This window comes from Vigna unguiculata, chromosome 10 (assembly GCF_037176805.1).
Source record: "Vigna unguiculata cultivar grain cowpea cultivar isolate G323 ecotype 2 chromosome 10, ASM3717680v1, whole genome shotgun sequence".
Classification (NCBI taxonomy): Eukaryota; Viridiplantae; Streptophyta; class Magnoliopsida; order Fabales; family Fabaceae; genus Vigna; species Vigna unguiculata.
Genome location: NC_140801.1, coordinates 13,279,970 through 13,302,632, shown reverse-complemented (window position 1 = coordinate 13,302,632; position 22,663 = coordinate 13,279,970). Strand labels below are relative to the sequence as shown.

At 38.1% G+C, this 22,663-nt stretch overlaps 2 protein-coding genes across 2 annotated transcripts; one reads left to right on the top strand and one right to left on the bottom strand.

The window, feature by feature from the left end:
- Positions 1-10,137: 10,137 nt before the first annotated feature.
- Positions 10,138-11,703, bottom strand: LOC114165269 (uncharacterized). The gene has a single exon (XM_028049927.1). It carries the CDS (start codon positions 11,701-11,703, stop codon positions 10,138-10,140), a length of 1,566 nt encoding a protein of 521 aa, XP_027905728.1.
- Positions 11,704-20,364: 8,661 nt separating this feature from the next.
- Positions 20,365-22,221, top strand: LOC114166333 (uncharacterized). Its single transcript, XM_028051045.2, has 2 exons — positions 20,365-20,845; positions 21,528-22,221. Exons 1-2 carry the CDS (start codon positions 20,531-20,533, stop codon positions 21,936-21,938), a joined length of 726 nt encoding a protein of 241 aa, XP_027906846.1. The 5' UTR covers positions 20,365-20,530; the 3' UTR covers positions 21,939-22,221.
- Positions 22,222-22,663: the final 442 nt, after the last annotated feature.

The window sequence follows — 22,663 nt, the reverse complement described above, 5'->3', positions numbered from 1 at the left end:
CAGCAGTAAGTACACAAAGCTTGAGTCCAACAGTAAATACACAAAGCTTTTGTCCATCTTGAAGAGACAAACAAGGGACAACACAAGGGCATAAACTCAAATAGTATAGGATCAGTAACAAAGCCTATCTTGGATTTGAACAAAAGACATAGGCTACAAATCTTTGTCAAACACGCCCCACGAATGATAGTTTGGTATGTGCTATGCCCAATCACTACAAATTTTGCAAGGGGAGCTTCTCCCTACACCTCCAAAGACTTCTACTACATCCCAAATATTAATTGCGCAATCCATTTTACCCTTCTGACTCACCTCTGTCTTAAGTAGGTAAAAGTAATTAAAATAGTTACTGTGTTAGGTGTTTCGACATTCGGTTCTGCCCAAAAACGGATTTAGAAATCCGGTTCAAAAATTAAACGGATTTTGACATCTGGTTTTCCAGAAAATGAATTTGTACACATATACCGGCTTTCGACATCCGGTTGTCCAAAAATGAATTTAGAAATTCGCTTCACAAATTAAATGAATTTCGATATCCGATTTTCATGAAAACGGTTCAATTGTTAAATTTTTAAATTGTTTATATTTTTTGTGATTCATTATATATTTTATTTAATTTATATTTTTTCCCAACTTTTAAAAATAAAATATTTTGTTAAATCTTTAATTCTTCATTTTGAATTTGTTTTTAATACAAACCAACTTCCAGTGGTAATGCTAACCAACGAATTTCATTTTACACAAACCGGAAATCGAAATCTAATTTTTATTTTGCTTTATTGAATTTTTTTATTTTTGAAATGCTTTTTTCGATTATTTTGAATATTTTGTTAGTTGTGCTGTGTTAGCTTTAGGTATAATATTTTATTTATTTAACGTATTTGTTTTATATTTTTATTTTTAATTTTATTAATTGGTTGAAAATTTAATTTCTTTTTAATTTAATGTTAAATATTTTTTTAATAATATTTTATTTGTTATTTTTTTAAAATAATTATATTTAATTAAAATAATTAAATATAATTAATCTAGATATTATAAAGGCAGATATTTTAAATAAAAATTTATCATTATTAATTAAAAATTAACAAAGTAAAAATAACTATAAAATATATAACTAAAAAATATATGAAAAATAAAATTAAAAATAAAGTAATAAAATGAATAAAAAATTTAACAAATTAAAAAAAATAAAAATAAAAACATAAAAGCTGAAGTTTAAAATTCAAAAAATAATAAATGCTAATAAAATATATTCTAAAAACAATTAAACAATAACTAAATAATATTAATCAAATTGAAATTAAATTTTATATGTAAAATACATACAAAAAAAAGTAAACTAGTGAAATTGGAATACAATAACTTTAAACAAAAAATGAGTTTAACAACCTGACTTCGATTGCCGTATTTAATTTTATTTAATATAATAATATATAATATAAACAATCTAAAATTAAATAAATAATATATAAATATAAAAAATTGAAATTAAATCTTATAAATAAAATTAAATAAATAAATAAAAACATTAAAAGCTAACAACTAATAAATAAGTAAAAATAACTTTAAAATAATTAAATATAATTAATCTAGATATTATAAAGACAAATATTTTAAATAAAAATTTATCATTATTAATTAAAAATTAACAAAGTAAAAATAACTATAAAATATATAACTAAAAGAATATATGAAAAATTAAATTAAAAATAAAGTAATAAAATGAATAAAAAAAAAGAAATATTAATAAAATATATCCTTAAACAATTAAATAGTAACTTAAGAATACTAATCTGAAATTAAATTTTATATGTAAAATAAATAAAAGAAGTAAACTAGTGAAATTAGAAGGCCGGTATACAAATATTAATTTTAAATAAAAAAATAGTTAACGTACCGGATTTCCATTGTCGGAATATAGTTTTATTTAATATAGAATCTAAAATTAAATAATTAATATACAATATAAAAAAATTGAAATTAAATCTTATAAATAAAATTATATAAATAAATAAATATATTAAAAAGCTAACAAATAATAAATAAGTCAAAATTATTCGAAAATAATTAAATATAATTAATCTACATATTATAAAGTAAAATATTTTAAATAAAATTTTATCATTATTAATTAAAAATTAACAAAGTAAAAATAACTACAAAATTTAAAATAATAAAATTTTATTTAATAATCTAAAATTAAATAATTAATACATAAATTATAAAATAATAGAAATTAAATCTTACAAACAAATTTATAAAAATATACAAAAAATTAAATCATCAGCGGACTACCAATGTCGGTTAAAAAGAAGAAGCTGATTTTAAATTTCCTAACCGAGCTTCAAATGCCGATAGAAAATTAAATCGGACTCCGAATGTCGGTACACAAAGAAAACGAAATTTGAATTCCGTTTAATCACTTAACCAGATTTCAAATACCGGTGCACAATCTATATCTGTTTAACTTTTTTGCCGTTAAATAGTGAAAAGTTCAGAAAGATACTATTGGAATTTTGAAATTTTTGGAGGTGTAGTAGACCTCTTTGGAGGTGTAGGTTTGCAAGATGTAAACCTCAATAACCCCAAAAGCCCAACTACAAGTCTAAACATAAATGGGTCTTTCTTCTTGCACCTCCAAAATTTCTTCTACACCTCCAAACTTTCTTTAAATTCCCAAAAAACCCTTTGACCATTTAAGGAAACCCGCAGACACCACACCCCCAAAATTATGTCGACTTTCGGAAGTCAAAATATATCACCGAAAGTCGACTTCCAGAAGTAAAAAATTATCACCGGAAGTCAATTTTCTGAAGTCAAAAAATATTCTCGGAAGTCAACTTCCGAAAGTCAAAAAATATTTTCGAAAGTCGACTTCCGGAAGTCAAAAAATATTCTCCGGAAGTTGACTTCCGTAAGTCGAAAAAGAAATTTATTTTGAATACTTTTAATTCTTTTTAAAAATTTATATTTTTTAACTTTTAATAATTTTTTTAGTTTATTATTTTATTTATTTTTTATGTTTTCATATTTCTTAATATATATATTTTTTAAAAATATTAATATCTATATATATAATTTTATTTTTATTTAATATACTGAAAAATAAATATAAATATAAAAATAAGTAAAACTAAGATAACATTAAATTTTAAATAAAAAAAACAAAAAAATAAAAAATTTATTCTACTTCATTTAATTTTATTTAATATTTAAATTCATTTTAAAATAATAAAACTTTAAATTTAAAAAGAATGAAAATATATATATATATATATATATATATATATATATATATATTTTCATTTTTTAAATTTAAAGTTTTATTATTTTAATTTAAATTATTTTTAATTTTATTTTTCAAGTTTTTATTTAGTATTTTTATTATTTATTTTCATTTTTTAAAGTAACTTTTTTTAAATTTATATGTTTTACAATTTTTAATATGTATTTTAAAAAATAAAATAAAATAAGTTAGAAAATATAAATTTTAAAAAGAATTAAAAATATTTAAAATCACTTAAGTTTTTTACTTACGGAAGTCGATTTCCGTAATGTTTTTTTATTTTTGAAAATTGACTTCCGGTAATGATTTTTGACTTTCGGAAGTCGACTTCCGGTAATATATTTTGACTTTCGGAAGTCGACTTCTAGTGATATATTTTCAACGCTTCCAGATTTTAGTTTCTAAGGAAAATGAAAAAATGAGTTACATTTCAAATTTTGGACTTCAATTTCTTATCCTTTTCCCATAATCTCTAACCCAATGTCTAACCCTAACACGAGAAACGAAGAAAGGTCAAAATAGTAGGTTCGTACCTTTGCCACTAAGACGAGTTCAATAACACTTAACAAGAGAAACGAAGAAAGGTTGAAACAGTCAGTTCGTACCTTTGCCCAATTGAGACGATTTCAATGCAAATGCTCGCGGATGAATTCACTACGAATCAAAATGTAAAAGAAATTATGTTAAGCTTTATCACTTTAGAAACATCAAAATTCTTTAAGATAAAACCCTAAGAGTGTGTTTAGATAAAGTATTTTAATGAAGTAATTCATTTTTTTGGAGAATTTAGATTGCTTTGTAATGAAATGCTTTGTTTGGATATAGAAATTAAAAAGCATTTCAAACGCAAACATTTTTTTGAGGAATTTAAATTAGCCAAAATTAGTAGAAATTCAAATACCCTAAAAATAGGTGGAATTTGAAATTCTTCTCACTCAACCTCACATTCTAGACTCTTTGGTAGGTTCGATGACACAAACGAGGCCGACAATTCAGACGGGTCCGACAACCCGAATGGGCTCAACAATCTAGACGGGCCCGACGACCCAGACGGGTTAGACGACCTGAATGGGCTCGATGATCTAGACGAACTTGTCCGTCGACCCGGACGAGCCCGTCGACCCAAACGGGCCTTACGACCAGAACGGGTCCGACAACTCAAACAAGGCAGACTATCCAGACAAGATCAATGATCTAACGAGCCCGACAATCCAGACGGGTCCGATGACCCGAACGGGCCCGATGATCCAGATGGGCCCGACGACCCAGATGAGCCTGACGACCCAGATGGGCCCTACGACACGGACTACAAGACGACCTGGACGGGTCCAACGACCTGGACGAGCACGACAACCTGGATGGACTCGTCCAAACTGTCAAGCCCGACGATCCAGACAGACCCGACGACATGGATGGTCCCAATGACACAGATGGACCCGACGACTCGGACGGGTCAAACTATCCAGGCGAGCTCGACGACCCAGACAGACCCGACGGTTTGGAAGGCCTGTCCGAGTCGTCGAACCCATCCAGGTCGTCGGCCCGTCTAGGTCGTTGGGCCCGTTCGGGTTGTCGGACCTGTCCGTGTCGTCGGTCCCTTCTTGATCGTCGGGTTTCCAAATTTATCATGAACTCAAAACATAATTAAGCCTAAAATAAATATTGTTAAAATTAAATTTTATCTCATAATAAATTCAAATTTTTTTTCCAAACAAGAAATTGAAATGTAAGGTATTTTAATTTTCTTATCCAAACAAATTATTTAAAAAATGAATGGAATTTAATTCAAGGCAATTCAAATGCAAAGCATTTCAATTTCTAAGCATTGTTGAAATGCTCCATCCAAACACAAGGTAAGAGTGTGTTTGGATAGAGTATTTTAATGAAGCAATTCATTTTTTTGAAAAATTTAGATTTCTTTGTAATGAAATGCTTTGTTTGGATAGAGAATTAAAAAGCATTTCAAATGCAAGCATTTTTTTGAAGGATTTCAATTAGCTAAATTAGTTGAAATTCAAATACCCTCAAAATAGGTGGAATTTGAAATTATTCTCACTCAACCTCACATTCTAGACGATCTGGACGGGCATGACGACCTGGACGTGCCCGACGACCCAGACAGACCCGACGACCCGAACGTGCCCCACGACCTAGACGGGCCCGATGATCCAAACAGGTCTGATGACCCAAACAGGCCCGACGATCCAGACGAGCCTGATGATCCGGACGAGTCTGACGACCTAGACGAGCTAAACAACCCAGACGAGCCCAACGACCTAGACAAGCCCGACGACCCAAACGGGCCCTTCCAAATCATTGGACACGTACACCCACACGGGCCCTAAGACCCAGAAAGCTTAGACGACTAGGATCGGCCCGAGGACCCGGACGAGTCGGACAACTCGGATGGGCTCGACGACTTGGACATGTCTAACGACCCAAACAGGCCTGTAGACCCGGACGGGCTCGATGACCCGAACTAGAACGATGACCCGGACAAGCACGATGACCCAGACGGTCCGACGATCCAGACGGGCCCGATGATTCGTATAGGCCAGACTTTCCGAACGGACCCGACGGTTTGAAAGGGCCCGTACTAGTTGTCGGGCCCGTTCGCGTCTCGGGCCCGTCTAGGTCGTCAGGTTTGTTTGGGTCATCAGACGTGTCCAAGTCGTCGGGCCTGTCCGGGTCCTCGGGCCAATCCTAGTCTGCCCGACCCATCTGGGTTGTCGAGCATGTTTCCAAATTTATCATGAATTCAAAACATAATTAAGCGTAAAATAAATATTGTTAAAATTAAATTTTATCTCACAATAAATTCAAATTTTTTTTTCCAAACAAGAAATTGAAATGTAAGGTATTTTAATTTCCTTATCCAAACAAGGTGTACCTAATCGATACTATTTCGGTGCAGAACCAGACGATCTCAAGGACCCTCTGTGTCGAACCTCCTCCTGTTCCTCCCTGGACTCCTCCTGGATCTCCCTGCCGTTTGCACTACGGGGGTGGGGATACCTGTAGGCACTCCGACGATCAAGTCAGAAACTGATTGATATGAGGTGTAATTGGTTAGTGAGAAAAGCGTACCTTTACCTGTTCACTAGGCCTTAATTTATACTAATTTCTTAATGGACCTGTTACTACTATTTGCGGGACGTTTGTATTCGAGGATCGATTCTTTCCCTTTCCGAATGGGGTTGCACGCATCGGTTCTTTCCTTATTGGCTGAGATTGTTCTTCTGTATCTTTGTTAAAGATCAGCTCTTTCCATTCTAAGATTTGTCCGTCTATACTTTTGTCAAAGATCAACTCCTTCCTTTTTGAGGTTTAGCCGTCTGTACTTCTCAAATATCAACTCCTTCCTTTTTGGGGTTTGCCCGTCTGTACTTCGCCAAATATCAACTCCTTCCTTTTTGGCTAAGATTGTACGCTGCTCCTCTGTATCTCTGCGTCATAATCACATGTTCCATCTGCCACTCCCTTGGGCCGGGATGTACTCGGCCAAGAGAGCCGGGAAGTACCCGGCCATCACACTTATTGGGCTGTCAGCGTCGTGCTGGATCCAAGCCCTCGCGGTGGGGCCAAAGTGTGAGGGTGCTCGTACCTGGGCCGGGATGATCCCGACCATTTTCCCCTTACTGGGCCGAGATGTACCCGGCCATACACTAACACCAACCCCCTAGGCTCGTAGTGAACAAAGTTCACAAGAGGCTATGATGTGTTGTTCTTGGAAATGGTGCCGAGGCATCCCCAACCACTTGTGTTTATGAGACTTGCTTTAATTATGGGGAAAGAGAAAGTATTAACTTGGCTCGCCGTTCGAGGCTGTCTTGTCATAATAATGAGATGGTGTAGGTGGGGAGTTAAAGGAGATGTGCCAACAACCGTTGGATGGAGCAAGGTCTCATGGTGATGAGGGGGTTACTCTTGTGAAAGTGGTCCACTATAAATAGAGGTGGGGTCTTGATGTTTTGAGGCAAAGGATCCATTTAGGAAGTGAGCCACCTCCAGCCGAGTGTTTCCTGTCTGCACCACCCCAGGTATGTCATCCTCCTCTGCTTATTATCTTTCTAGTAGGCATAGTGACTCAGAGGAGGAGAGGACCGTGTCTGACTCCCCGTGCAGTGATAGTGTTCAGAGCGACGATGAGGACTCTGTAGGTGCCGAGGAGTTCTCGGCCTTGTGTCACCTGGGGTACGAATGGGTAAATCCCCGAGTGAAACTCCCTCTGTCTAGGTTTAGTAAATCTGCCACTATAGTTGATTTTCGTAAGAAGTATGACAGTCTAGCTGATATAGTAGACGATCGCATTGTTAGTGTAGAGCGAGCCAGGAGTGGGGATAGTGTATGTCATGGTCGAGAAGGTCATTCGCATGATTTTTTCTACATGTACTCTACCTTAGTCTCTGATTTGCATGTTTGTCTCCCTTTTGATGACTTTACAATGGGAGTGCTAAGGGTGCTAAATGTACCACCCAATCAGCTGCATCCTAACAGTTGGGCGTCCTTTCAGGCGTTCCGACTGATCTGTCGAGTGTTTCATTTGAGACCCTCCCCGCAAGTTTTCTTGCAGTACTATTGTACACGTCCAGGGGAGCTGGTTAATTGGTTTTCTTTAGTGGGTCAAAGCCACCAATGTCTACTTGCGTCTTATACGCAATCTTTTAAAAGGTTTAAGACTGGTTTATTTAAGGTAGTCATCCAGTTCGCTGGGGCTGGATATCTTTATTTTGAAAATGGCGAGCCCAAATTCTCGTTCTACTGGACCAAACATCCCACCCCATATCGAGTTTGGCCGAGAACATCCCTTACCTAGGAGGACCTGTATGTGCTGTCTTATTTGGACCAATTGCCCAAGAAACTCTCCTCCAAGAAAATTATTGGTGTGTTTAGTTCCTCTCATCCACGCGATGATCTTTTCGGTATGTATGTTCTTCTGACTACCCATAGATATGCCTCTGGTATGTTTGGACTAACGCTTATTTCTTTTTGCAGATATCATGGCTGTTGCTGGTCTCTTTGGTAAAGAAGTGTTTCTGGAACTGAGGGGGTGAGAGTACTTGCCGTGCTCCCGCGGAAATGTCTTCCCAAAAGAGCGACCTGATGCCTTCTGCTGTGGAGAAGAAGAAAAGCAAGCGTAGGGATCGTACCGCAAGGCCGATTACTCCCCGGTCATCTTCCCCCAAGAAGTCTCGAGGCACTTCCTCTGCTGATAGTGTGGCCGACTCTTTGGCTGCAATGTTTGATGCACAACTCAAAATTAACCAAGGCATAGAGGTTTCCCTATCGTCGGAGGAAGCTGAGATTGTGCCAGCCATGCGTCCTGAGACTGTGCTGTATGCACTAAATGAATTTCATGCCAGAGCAATGGTGATGGGTCGCCATCTAAATACAATGCTAAGCCAACTGCCAGAAACAAGCAAACTGACTGCTGAGATAGAGAGTCTGCAGAGGGAATTGGCTGAGGCCAATAATAGGAAGCAAGAGGTTTCGCTTCAGTTGGGAAGTGTGAAAAATGAGCTATCACAACTGCTAGCGGAGCGTAATGTCTTGAAAGCGCGTTGTAGGGATTTTGAGAAAAAGGATGAGGATTCTTAGGTGGCCTTGGAGCGTCTAAAGGAGGAGCTGGCAACCGAGAAGAGGGAGAGCGTTGAGAAAGCTGGCCAAATTTACCAGTTGGAGGGGTACGTGATGTCCCAACATGAGGAGGGTTTCCACAAGGCCCTGCGCCAGGCTTCTCATTATTTTAACTTTGACGTGGGAGATGAGCGCTTTAATATTGATGAGGATGTGTACGAAGGCTCCGTCATGGCTGTGGAGGACATCCCTGTTGCTAGGCAATAGAAACCTGCTGCTTCTCCTGAGGATTGACCTGTTGCTTTGTATTTTCTGGTTTTATAAATTGTTTGTCGAGCTTTGGTTTATTACCTTTTGGACATGTATTAACACACATTGTATGTTTTGATTCCATGCTTTGAACTTTCTTCTTTAGATTTTTGTGTTTGCATCTGCTTGTGCCTCTTTGCATGTTGCTAGCCATTTTTATTTGCAGGTGAAGGTGGGCACAAGGTGTACCCGGCCACTTCTGGCCATGATGTGGTAGGCCACCTCTGGCCGGGATGTACTCGACCGCTCCTGGCCAGGATGTACTCAGCCACTTCTGGCCAGGATGGTGTTTTCCTTTATGTCGTCTAATCCTTAAGTTTTTGTATGGTTATGTATTACCTTAAGTTTTTGCTTGTATGGGAGGATCATCTAGGACGATGAAGCTTCCTTTCCCATTGGTATAGATATGGGAGGATCATCTAGTTCGATGAAGCTTCCTTTCCCATGAGAGAGTGCGAAATATTAACTGATTGTTGTGCTTGATCGGAATATATGCGTGTTTTGACAATAGACAAGGTAATCATAGGATAATAATGAAATGATCATGCTTTATTTATGGCTATGATGCCTCGTTAAATCCTTCTTGACCAAAAACCCTCTTTAGGTTAAAAAGATCAATGTAGGAAAGAGTACATCATTTATTGCGCAATCAAATCACAAAAGAGTCTGAAAAATAAACGTTTGACAAACTAACTGTAATAAAACTTGAGATGTGAGGCGTTCTAGGTGGCCGGGACAGGGGCACCAGATAGGTGCTCCAACCTGTATGCGCCGTTTCCCACAACTTTGTTGATTCGGAATGGTCCTTCCTAGTTGGGCAAGAACTTCCCTTTATGCTTCCGGGCAGCACTTGCCATACGCCATACTAGATCTCCCTGGTGAAAAGACCGGGGTTTGACTTTAGTATTATAGCGGCGCTGGGCCCTTAGTTTGGTTGCCTCTTCCCGAATGCGCACCTGATCTCAGAGCTCTTGAACCAGGTCTAGGCTTGTTAGCATACTTTCTTTATTAAAACGTGTGTTGAACAAATGCCTTCGTAAAGAGGGCTCCCCAATCTCGACCGGGATCATTGCGTCTACTCCATAGGCTAAGAAGTAGGGTGTCTCCTGTGTTGTTGACTGCGGGGTGCAACGATATGTCCATAGGACCTCTAATAACTCGTCAGCCCACCTTCCTTTGGTATCTCCCAGCCTCTTCTTAAGCTCTCGCAGTATGACCTTGTTTGCTGCTTCGGCTTGCCCATTTGTTTGTAGGTGCTCGACCGAGCTGGTAATATGTTGGATATGGAGTCCCTTATAGAACTCGGCTAGCCCCTTGTCGATGAACTGTCTACCATTATTTGTTATGACGATGCTTGGTATGCCGAACCTGCACACTATATTCTTCCACACAAACTTTTGTACCTGCTGGGCCGTGATCAGGGCCAGTGGCTCCGCCTCAATCCAATTGGTGAAGAAGTCTATAGCCACCAACAGGAACTTTACCTGACCTTTCCCTGGGTTGAAGGGCCCTAGGATATCCATGCCCCACTTGGCAAAAGGCCAAAGGGAGGTAATACCATGCAACTCTTCTGACTTGAGATGTATCATGTTATCGTGTTGTTGGCATTGGGCGCATTTCCTTACGTACTTCTCGCAGTCTTCTTTTACAGTCGGCCAATAGTATCCTGCTCGTAACACCTGAGCTGCCATGGTTCGAGATCCTGAATGTAAGCCACAAATCCCCGTGTGCAACTCCTCCATAATATACTGGGTTTGGCGGTTTGTGATGCATTTTAACAGAGGGTTGGAGAAGCCTCGTTTGTACAATTCTTCACCAACCAAAGTGAATCGAGAAGCTTTTCTACGCATGATAGGGTCATCAATTCCGCCTGTGTCACCATGTTGAATGAACTGTATAATAGGAGCCATCCACTCTTCATCCTCTTGTGCGACTGTCTCAGTAGTATTGCATTCTGTCAAGGTTACAGTAGGACGGTCGAGTGTGGCATGGATCACTATATGATGTTGCCCCTTTATTTTGGCAGTCACCAACTTCGAGAGCAAGTCGGCTATGGAATTCTGGTATCTATCAACATGCTTTACGTTTGTTGTTATGAATATGTTCAACATGCCCTGCACAACGTGAAAATATCGTAATAGGAGGGAGTCCTTTACCTGGAAAGTGTCATCCAAGTGTCCTACTATCAGCTGAGAATCAATTCGGCATGTCACCGTATCTGCTTCCATGTCTGCTGCGAGGGTCAACCCCGCTATTAATGCCTCATATTCTGCCTGATTGTTAGAGGGTTTAAAGCCAAAGCGCGAGGCTTGCTCGAGTACCAAATCATTCGGCCCTTGCAAAACAATTCCAGCACCCCCGCCTTTCGTGTTGGAGGAGCCATCCACCGACAGGATCCAGCCTTCCTCGCGTACGTCAAGATCTCCTGTTAATTCGTTGACAAAATCTACCAGGCATTGTCCCTTAATCGACCCTCGGGCTTCACATCGAAGATGATACTCAGATAGTTCTACGGACCACCCAACCATTCGGTCAGCGAGGTCGGGTCGCCTCAATACTTTGTGTATTGGGTAGTCAAATTTGACTATTACCTAGTTCCCTTGAAAGTATGGTCGCAATCGTCTGGTTGTTATCACGAGTGCTAGAATTACCTTTTCCACTGTCTGGTACCGCAATTCTGCATCATGTAGGGCTTTGCTGATAAAGTATATGGGTCGCTGGTCCCCCGCCTGATCTTGTACAATGGTCGTGCTAACAACATTGGTAGAGATGGCTAGATATACTAACAGGGGTTTTCCCTTGCTAGGCTTCTGTAGTACTGGGGGAGAAGACAAATACTCCTTCAATGTTTGAAAAGATTGCTCGCAAGCCTCATCCCATACGAATTTTTGTGCTTTCTTCATGAGCCTAAGCATCGGCTGGATTCTTTCTCCTAATTTAGGCATAAAACGTGATAACGCAGTTAGCCTCCCCACCAATCTTTGTATCTCCTTGATGTTGGCTGGACTTCTCATGTTAACAACTGCTTGACACTTGTCGGGGTTGGCCTCTATTCCCCTGTGGGTTAACATGAAACCCAGGAATTTCCCGCCTGCAACCCCGAAAACACACTTTTATGGATTCAGTCTCATGTCATACTTCCGTACGGCTGCCAAGACCTCGTCCAAATCTTTGACGTGTTGTTCGAGTGAATCTGACATGACTACCATGTCGTCGACGTAGACATCCATACACTTTCCGATGAGATGATGAAACACCTTGTCCATCAGCCGCTGGTATGTGGCTCCAGCATTTTTTAGGCCAAAAGGCATGACTTCATAGTAGAAGTTAGCTTCCTCCGTGATGAACACTGTTTTTCTTTATCAGGAGGATACATTGGGATCTGATTGTACCCAGAGTATGCATCCAAAAAACTAAGCACCTTGTGTCCAGCTGCACCGTCTACCAATCTGTCGATACTTGGGAGAGGGTACATGTCTTTAGGGCACGCCTTGTTAAGGTCGGTGTAGTCTGTACACATCCGCCATTTGCCATTCGCCTTTTTTACCAACACTACGTTGGCTAGCCAGGTCGTGTAGGTGGCCTCCTTGATGAAGCCTACCGAAATTAGCTTCTGTACTTCCGCTTTGGCTGCCTCCCTTTTTTCTCCCCCCATCTTTCTTCTCTTCTGAGCAACAGGCCGAGCTTCCCGAAAAATAGACAGTTTGTGACTGGCTACTCTCGGGTCAATGCCTGGCATGTTGGTCGCGCTCCAGACGAACAAATCAACGTTCCTTTGTAATAATTCCCACATCTCAGGGGTCTTTACAAGTGTCTTGCTGACATGGGTGTACCAATGCTCATCAAAATGGAATTCTTCCGTACTTTCAATTGGTTCCACCCTCTCCTCGCTGCTGACCCGAGGATCCAAGTCTATTTCCGCTTCCTCCAAGACCTTCTCAAACTGTCTTTCTCTCAAACTGTCCACATAGCATCTGCGAGCAGTCAGCTGATCTACGTGCACAGTGATTATGTCCCCTGAAGCTGACGGAAACTTCATGGCCAAGTGATATGTGGAGACTACTGCACCAAGCGTATTCAACGAGGGTCTCCCTAGCAAAATATTATAAGAGGTGTGAGCATCAACAATAAGGTATCGAATTTTTACCATTCGCGTTACGCTTCATGTCCCGAATTTGGTGAACAAGTCAACGTAGCCTTTCGTATTCACTCGCTCTCCTGAAAAGCCCACGATCAGCTCTGAGTACTGTTGGATTTTCCCTTCTGGAATTCTCAGCTTTCTGAAAGTGCCCCAGTATAGGATGTCCACTGAACTACCCGAGTCCACCAGGGTTTTCCTTATTGCGAAGTCCTCGATCTCTACTGATATCACCATTGGGTCGTCATGTTGGGGGTCGATCGCTTGGGAATCATCGTCTCAGAACGTGATGGGTGGCATGTGCCACCTGGGACATACTGTTACGACATTGATGCTCTGAATTGCTCGTACGTACTTCTTTCTTGTGGACGTAGTGGCTCCACCTTCTGCAAAGCCTCCTAAAATATAATTGATTACTCCTCTCAGCGGTCTTTCTCTCGTATCCTGCTTATCATCTTTTTTGGGTTCGGCCCTTCTTCGGGTGCCTTCTCCTTCCCTTTCTCGGTATCCTGATGTCCTTCGTGGTTGTTCCCCGTAGCGTTTTTCTCGTTCTCCCCTAAAAGAGAATCCCCCGCCTTCCCGTTTTACAAATCTTCTTAGGTGTCCTGCTTGTATCAATTCCTCGATTTTGTCTTTCAAGGTAAAACAATCTTCCGTTGTGTGCCCATAATTTCGATGATACCAACAATGCTTGGTGGTATTGGCGTTCGGGGGAGTCGGAACCCTTCGAGGGGCTATTATTAGATCGGTGTTCAATGCTTCCTCTAGAATTCTGGCTCTGTTGGACACAAGGGGCGTGTACCTGCTGTATTTCAGGTGCCTAGAGTCTTTGAACCTGTGGCCGGATCGGGGTGCTAACATTCGCTCTCTATCATGGTGCCTCTTCTCCTAGGCGTCTGATCGAGTTGTATTGCGAAATTCTTTCAGTTCCTCCATCTGCATGAATTTGGTGGCCCTGGTCCAAAGCTCATCCAGATTGTTCACGGGCTTCTTGCATAGACTGTCAACAAAAGGGCCAGGCTTTAGTGCTGTTATGAGGTGGTGCATGGCAACCTCAGGATTCAAATTAGAGATAATCAAGGATATCTTCCCAAATCGTTCCATAAATTCCCATAGAGACTCTCCTTTTTCCTGTCGTATATTCACCAATGCCAAAGAAGTAAGATGGTGTGGCTTACTGATGGCGAACTGTATGCCAAAACGGGTGGCTAACGTATCGAAACAATCGATAGAGTTGGGTGGTAATCGTGTGAACCAATTGAGTGCAGGTCCTTTTAGGGATGTTGGGAAAACACGACAGAGGATTGCGTCATCCGAAGTATACAATCCTGCCTAGGTGGTGAAGACGTCTACGTGCTCCTACGGATCAGTAGTGCCATCGTACTGGCTCATAGTCAACCCCTTCCAACGCGCGGGAAGTTCCACTTCCATGATCCCGTCCACGAAGGGGTGGCGTCTGGCTGCTCTGGGCCTCGCTTCTGTTTGGTTGGTGGTGGTCTGTACTCGGGACTCATCTCGCCCGGTACCGTCCCCTCCCTCTTCATTGCTACGTGATTCCTCCCTTTATGGGGGATTCTGCTCAATTTGCGCTCGCATCCGCTGGTTCTCCTCTCTTAGGGCGTTTAATTCTTCCTCGTTCTTGCGTCTCAATTCCTCCAACTAGCGGTTCATCTCTCGTTGCATCTCCGCTACTACTGTATTTTGATCGACTACTACTCTTGTCGACACCATCCTGCTTGAGAATTGTCTGGCCCCACAGTTGGCGCCAATTGTACCTGATCGATACTATTTCAGTACGGAACCAGACGATCTCAAGAACCCTCTGTGTCGAACCTCCTCCTGTTCCTCCTTGGACTCCTCCTGGATCTCCCTACCGTTTGCACTACGGGGGTGGGGGTACCTGCAGGCACTCTGACGATCAAGTCAGAAACTGATTGATATGAGGTGTAATTGGTTAGTGAGAAAAGCGTACCTTTACCTGTTCACTAGGCCTTAATTTATACTAATTTCTTAATGGACCAGTTACTACTATTTGTGGGTCGTTTGTATTCGAGGATCGATTCTTTCCCTTTCCGACTGAGGTTACACGCATCGGTTCTTTCCTTATTGGTTGAGATTGTTCTTCTGTGTCTTTGTTAAAGATCAGCTCTTTCCATTCTAAGATTTGTCTGTCTGTACTTTTGTCAAAGATCAACTCCTTCCTTTTTGCAGTTTGGCCGTCTGTACTTCTCAAATATCAACTCCTTCCTTTTTGGGGTTTGCCCGTCTGTACTTCGCCAAATATCAACTCCTTCCTTTTTGGCTGAGATTGCGCGCTGCTCCTCTGTACCTCTGCATCATAATAACATGTTCCATCTGCCACTCCCTTGGGCAGGGATGTACTCGGCCAAGAAGGCCGGGAAGTACCCGGCCATCACACTTATTGGGCTGTCAGCGTCGCGTTAGATCCAAGCCCTCGCAGTTGGGCCAGAGTGTGAGGGTGCTCGTACCTGGGCCGGGATGATCCCGACCATTTTCCCCTTATTGGGTCGGGATGTACCCGGCTATACACTAACACAAGGTATTTAAAAAATGAATGGAATTTAATTACAAGCAATTCAAAAACAGATCATTTCAATTTCTAAGCATTGTTGAAATGCTCTATCCAAACACAAGGTAAATCAATTTCTTTTCGTAAACTTATCATTCAACTAGAGCTTGGTATGCGAGAGATCCAAATGTGATTCACTGGAGCATCGAGATGAAAAAGTGAAGGATGAAAAGCTGGGAATTCGAAATGTGAGCTAGAAAAAGTGAGGGATGAAACGTTGGGGGAAATGAAGTTATAGGATGAGGTAATTTAAGAGAGCAATTCATTTATTTGTAGAATTTGAATTTCTTTTAAATAAGATGACTTGTTTGGATGAGGAAATTATAAGGAAATTGAAATTGAGAAATTTTAAGTATTTTAAATCACTAAAATAGTAGAATTTGAAATTCACTCAAAAAGGAAGGAAATTGAAATTCTGCAATTTGTTGAATTCCTCATTGTTCAAGATTCGAGGTATCAATTTCACTAAGACAACCCAAATGACCTAGATAGGTCAGGCTAGCCCGATGGCATAGACGGGCCGAGTCGGCCCGATAATCTAGACAAAACGGGCAAGCTCGACAACAAAGACGGGCTGAGCGAGACAACAATAAAGGCAGGTCGGGCAAACTCGACTACCAAAACGGGCTCTACGACACATACAGGCCAGTTGGGCCAGATGACCCAAATAAACCTGACAACCCAAACGGGTCAGGCGTGCCCAATGACCCAAACGGGCTGGGGGGCGACGACCTAGGTAATTCTGGATGGGTCAACGACCTTAATGGGCTCGACCGGCATGATGACCCAAATGGTTCTGACCGACCCAACGATCCAAACAGGGTCGACCGACCATGATCGAAATTTGGAAAAATTTGGTCGAGTCAGCACGACTGAAATTTGGTTGAATTTGACTGAGTTGGCTCCGACCTAAATTTGGCCAAATTGGACTAAGTTTATGCCCGCCAAAATTTGGCTGAATTTTGTCGAGTCAGCTCGATCGAAATTTAATCGAATTTAAATATTTTAAGTTGACAATTATATTTGTTAAATTTAATTTAAAAAATTATATATTAAAATAAATATTATTAAAATGAAATTTTATCTCATATGAGAAATTCAATTATTTTATCTAAACAAGAAATTGAAATATAAGGTATTCTAATTACTCTATCTAAACAAATTATTTAGAAAATTAAAGGAATTCAATTGCAAGAATTTCAAATGCAATGCATTTCAATTTCTTAGAATTGTTGAAATGCTTCATCCAAACACAAGGTAAGGGAATATTGGGAAAGTAACGTAAACTATCACATTTTACGTGTAAAATGTGGCGGTTCTCTTTCAAAAAATATAACTCTTATAGTCAAACTATTATGAAATTCAACAGGTTGATTTTCAAATCAATCGGTCGATTTCACTTAATTTAAGTGAAAATAGTTAATTACAAAATAAATCAACTAGTTGAATATGTGTCAATTAAAACTATTGCAGCTAACCTTTTAATATGTTAAAAATCCATTCAACAGATTAAAAGACACCATTAAATCTGTTGAAAAATATTTCAACATATTAAAAGACACAACAAAGACCCTATACATATAATTAAGGCAAAATGGTCTACAACATGAATTATAATCTTCAAGCTTGTTTTCCCTATGATTAATCCAGATAGAGAGCACGCACACAAGGCTTGATCAATACGTGAAACATCAAATCTTCATCAATGTAAGCATGGTTCCAACTTGTTCCAAGGTAATGGCTTCATGTACCTTCATCAAAGCTTCATCAAATCTTCAAGTATCAAAACATTCAGGCTATTTATGTCAACAAATTTTACTTCATTAACAGTTGGTCTGACGATAGGTCAGCCATAGTTTCATGATTGGGGAGAAATTTGTGGTTAACATAGATAAACTAGAATGTGGCTATAGGAAATGGACCATATTAGCAATTCCATGTTGTTAAGCACTCACTACAATCAAATTTTTAAATCTGAATGGTGAAGAATTCCTCCCACACTGGTTTCTGAAGTCAACCTATAAAGAGACATATTCGTTAATAATATACCCTGTCAACAATCCTCATCTATGGGAAATGACTTCTACTAGTGACGTTATCCTCCTACTAAAAGGGTCTTGCCTGGAAGACCAAAAAGGAAATGAAGACTAGAGTCATAGGAGTTGAAGAAGGACGACACACAACTAAGGCAAATTGGAACACGTAAAAGATGTGGGATATGCATGCAACTAGGACAAAAAATAATAGTTGCCCATAAGCTCCTCAAATAGAACAACAACCAACTTCACAAACTACACAGCAAGGCACCACAACAGCTGAACATCCTAAAGGAATTCATCCAACCCAACCATCTGAACCACTTCAATCAAGTCAGCATACACAGCTAACTCAGGCAACTAAGATCACTGCAAGTCCGCCAATTTAGCCAAGTTAGGCAAGTGAGACTAAAGTAGGTCAACAAATTTTTCCACCTAAACCACATTAACCAAGTCTGCCAACACAAGCAACTCAGATTTATGCATCCCACCAAAGTCAGCCAACTACAAGAGCCATCTATAGAGAGAAATTTCCATATAGGAAGGTCCCAATTTGGAAGCCATGAAGACTTTATTTCACTTCATTTTGTAATTGTCTATGTATTTGGAAGTTGAATTAATATTTTGTTTTGTTTGGAAGCCATATAATTTGGAAGAACAATGTTATGTATTGAAATGCTTAGCAATTGATTTTGCTTAGCACGTTATGTGTTTTGAACAACAATGTTATCTACTTTGCTTAGCACCTTAAGTGTTTTGAAGAACAATATTATGTATTCAGAGGCATTTGGGATTAATTTCATGTGTATTTGCAACATAATTTAACATATATGATTTAGCCCATATTTTACTTCATGTCCTTATTATGCACCTTATTTTGCTTAGCATATATGCTTCTATGTAAATTACTCAAACTCTTCATTCATTCAATAAATTTACTTAACAAGAACATACAAGACTTGTCATTCATTTAATAAAAATCCATTACAAAAATAAACACCCAATACATAGCTTCCAAATGACTACACGAACCATGTTTACAACATTTCATGGAATTTTGAACAACTTACAAACCAATATTACATTAATCAAACCTAGAAAACATATAATCCTTATTAAAAATTTAACCCATTTTTCAAAGATCATAAGGGACTTTTTCAGATTGTAGATCTTTCTCCATTGTCTCTAATGGTAGCATCCCTTTCATCCCCATTATCTTCATTAAACCACTTGAAATAATTGCACCCTTTAAATTCTTCATTGCCACCACTTTGTTGTTTATAGAAACCAACAAAAAGAAGAATGTTGTTAATAGAACACTGTTTACGAAAAGGAAAAAATTATAGGTTCAATTAAAATTAAAACCATAAATCATACCTTGTAGTTAGGGTAACCCCAAAATTGTTTTCCACCATTCTTAACTATTTTAGTCACTCTCAACACTACAACCTTCCTACAACAGCAAATTGGTGTTCCACCGACGCTCCTATATGAACCACCATGGGAGAAGACGTTGTGCTTTTGTGTACCCCATGCAGAACATGCACAACCTTAATTGTGAGACATTCCGCAATTGATCAACCACCACCTCTTCAGGGTTGAATAAGAAACTTCGAAGGAGAAGAAGACATAGAACCAAACCACTTTTTAGGACAAAAGGTCAATCTTCACACCATAAAATGAGATCTTGTACACGTAACTGTACAATTTTTTTTTACACATATTCGTTATCAATTGACACGTATCCATTTTCCATTGTCACATAACCACAATCTTAACGTCGCCTCTGAGAATCTAACGAGATAGGCTTGATTTCACATTACCTCATTTAGGGACCAAATTGATATTTTTTTAAAAAGTGAATATCAATTTGGCACACTACTCTCAAAGTGTTCGAGTAATTAAACCTATAAATATTGTGGTTAATATAATACGTTAAGTAATTTTTCTTTTTTTTTTTTGTTTAAGTTGAATAACAAAGACATTCCCCTAAATTATAATGGAAAAAGATAATTTTTTTTATCATTGTAAGTGATAATATTAGAAACCATAAAAAAAACATATGACCTCGATATTCAACATGTATTCAATTAAAATACTAAACCTCACTCAATATCTTATATTAATTACAGTATTATTTTCATATTAGCCATAATTTATATTTTTTAACCGATATATAAACAAAATTACAAAATAAAATAAAATAATAGTTAAAAAAAATTATAGAGCAAATACTCGATTAACCTACACTTTTGAACAAAGAACTAAAATTAAAATATCTAAAAGTATTTACAAATATATTAAATACATTTTGGTGAGATTTTATGAAAATGAATTTAAGAAAGAAATTTAAAATAATTAAAACCAAAGAATAAATAAAATAAAAGTCACCCTATGAAACAAAAACACTCATCCCTTATCCAAACCTTCACCGAACAACGAAAAACAAAACCGAAAAAAAAGTACACACAAGAAGCATACGCCTATTCCCAGCTACTAACACAATCCTTATCTGTTTAGTATTCCCTCAAAAGATAACGCAAACATCTCCATTTGAAAACAAATAAACTCACTCAAATAGGCATGAGAAAATGATTGCCCTCAAGCCCATTGTTCACGCTTCCTTGCACGCGTTCCACAACGCGCCGCCCCACACCGTGAGAGGTTCCGTTTGGTGCGTTTGCAAGTCGCAGGAGTCCGATTCCGAGGGTTCCTCGGCGGAAGGAGATGCTAAGAGCCAAGAGCTTCTGGCACGAATCGCCATGCTTCAGACGGAGAAGGTTCGCCTCACCGATTTTCTGGAGGAGAGGTCTGCGTATTTGTCGCAGTTTGGGGAAGAGGCCAAAGCTGAGTTTGACAAGATCGGAGAAGATGCTCTCAAAGAGTTGGATGAAGCTGGTGCCAGAGTATGTGTTCTTCAACTTCTTAACCTTTAATTCAATGTTCTTCTTCTTACTCATCGTTAGATTCAATTTTCAGATTAAATTTAAGTTTCATGAAGTTTCAGTTTTGAAATGAATGTTCTAAAATAATATTGTTTATTTAGTTTTTATAGTTATATAATGTTACTTTTTTTTTTAGTTTCTTTACTTGAATATAATTTATTTTCAGTGTTTTTTTATATATTATTTTAGTTAATTTTAGTCTTCGTATCATAAATCTTTAATATTTTTAGTTATGATCATCTTAATGTTAAAAATAATATATAAAAATAAGATGAACAGGTTATATAATGACGAAATTAACTTTTTAAATGAATAGTTTTATTAATATTATTTTAAAGTAATTACGAAATCTAATATTTTTTAATAATTGTATATAAAATATTGATGGGATAAAATCAATTAAAAAATTTAAGACTTTTAAATATCTAATAAATAAATAAAATTTGATAAAATCTTAATTAAAAATATACAAATTTAATTAAATCAGTGAGGAATAAGTAGTTTTTACAATGAAATCCTTACAAAGGAAAATATCAATTAATAATGTAATCACAAAATTAAAACCTTAAACAGAACAACAGACCTCAAAAATACTGCATAATTCAATCTGAATGACCCTTTTACATTGATTTGTGATGAACAGATAACAGCAAACATAGAGAGCGAAATGCTAGCATTCGAGGAATCTACTGAACTTAACAAACTAGAGATTGAGGAGAGTGAAAAGAAAATAGAGGAGTTCGAGGACCAAATGCAGAAGGACCGAAACGAAGGACTATTCTTTAAGAACCTTGGACAGAAGGAACTTGCTGATAAAGAAAAACCCAAGGAAGAGGTGGAAAAGATCAAAGATGTGAAAATAGAAAACAGTGAAAACCAAACCTTGAAAAATGTTTATCTCTTCTTTATTGGCCTGCTGACTTTTGGAATAGTTGATTCTGTTGCCTCATCTTCAGGTGCTGATTGGAAAAGAGTTTCAGTTCTTGGAGGTATTCTTGTGCTATTGTTTTCTTTATTCATCAATGAACAAAACAAGGACCAAAAGAAAGACTGAGAAGAAAACTCAAAGTTCATTTTCATTTTGAGAAAAATAAGTTTCTGGGGGATGACATTGTGAATTGGTAATGCATGTTTGAACTTGGACTGATGCATCAACCAGCTTTTTGGCTTAAAATTCTGCTGAGATATTGCTGATGTCAAAACAGTAATGTAGAATTACTTTAAAAATCTTGTGTTGATGCTGAAAATATATGTACATAGCTTTTAGGAGCATCTTCATCTGTGGCTGTTACAAATTTATATTTAGAAGCAAACTGTGTTTCTAAGTCTTTCTCTCATATTCTTTCTTTTTATATGTTAACAAAGGGGTTATGTAAAGGGAGAGGATTCACAATTTCCTATTGAGATGGATAAATGAAAAAGAAAATAGAATAATGATATTTTGACTACTAAATCTTGACACCTTTTTCTTATAACATAAGATAACATTTTTTAATTAGTTTTGAAAAATCACTTAAAAAATATCATCTAAGGTTGTAAGAGAAAGTTCTCGAGAAGATGAGGTGAAAAAGGGAAGGTAAATGTTAACTCAAACTTTTCTCCAATGATGTGGTTTATTGTCTGTATAAACAACTTTTGTTATTTCATATTACTTTATTTTACATTATCTTTATATGGTTAAGAAATGTAAGAAATGAAAGGTAAACATGAATCGAAGAGGAATCGATAAGTCTTGTTATAAAATATGAGCAGTAACAGATAGCATTTATAACCTTTTAC

Bases quoted from the DNA above. Each gene is read 5' to 3' on its own strand.
- LOC114166333 (XM_028051045.2), top strand. From the start codon at position 20,531: ATGATTGCCCTCAAGCCCATTGTTCACGCTTCCTTGCACGCGTTCCAC. The intron at 20,846-21,527 runs GTATGTGTTCTT...TGTGATGAACAG, and splicing joins TGGATGAAGCTGGTGCCAGA to ATAACAGCAAACATAGAGAG.
- LOC114165269 (XM_028049927.1), bottom strand. From the start codon at position 11,703: ATGGTTGGGTGGTCCGTAGAACTATCTGAGTATCATCTTCGATGTGAA.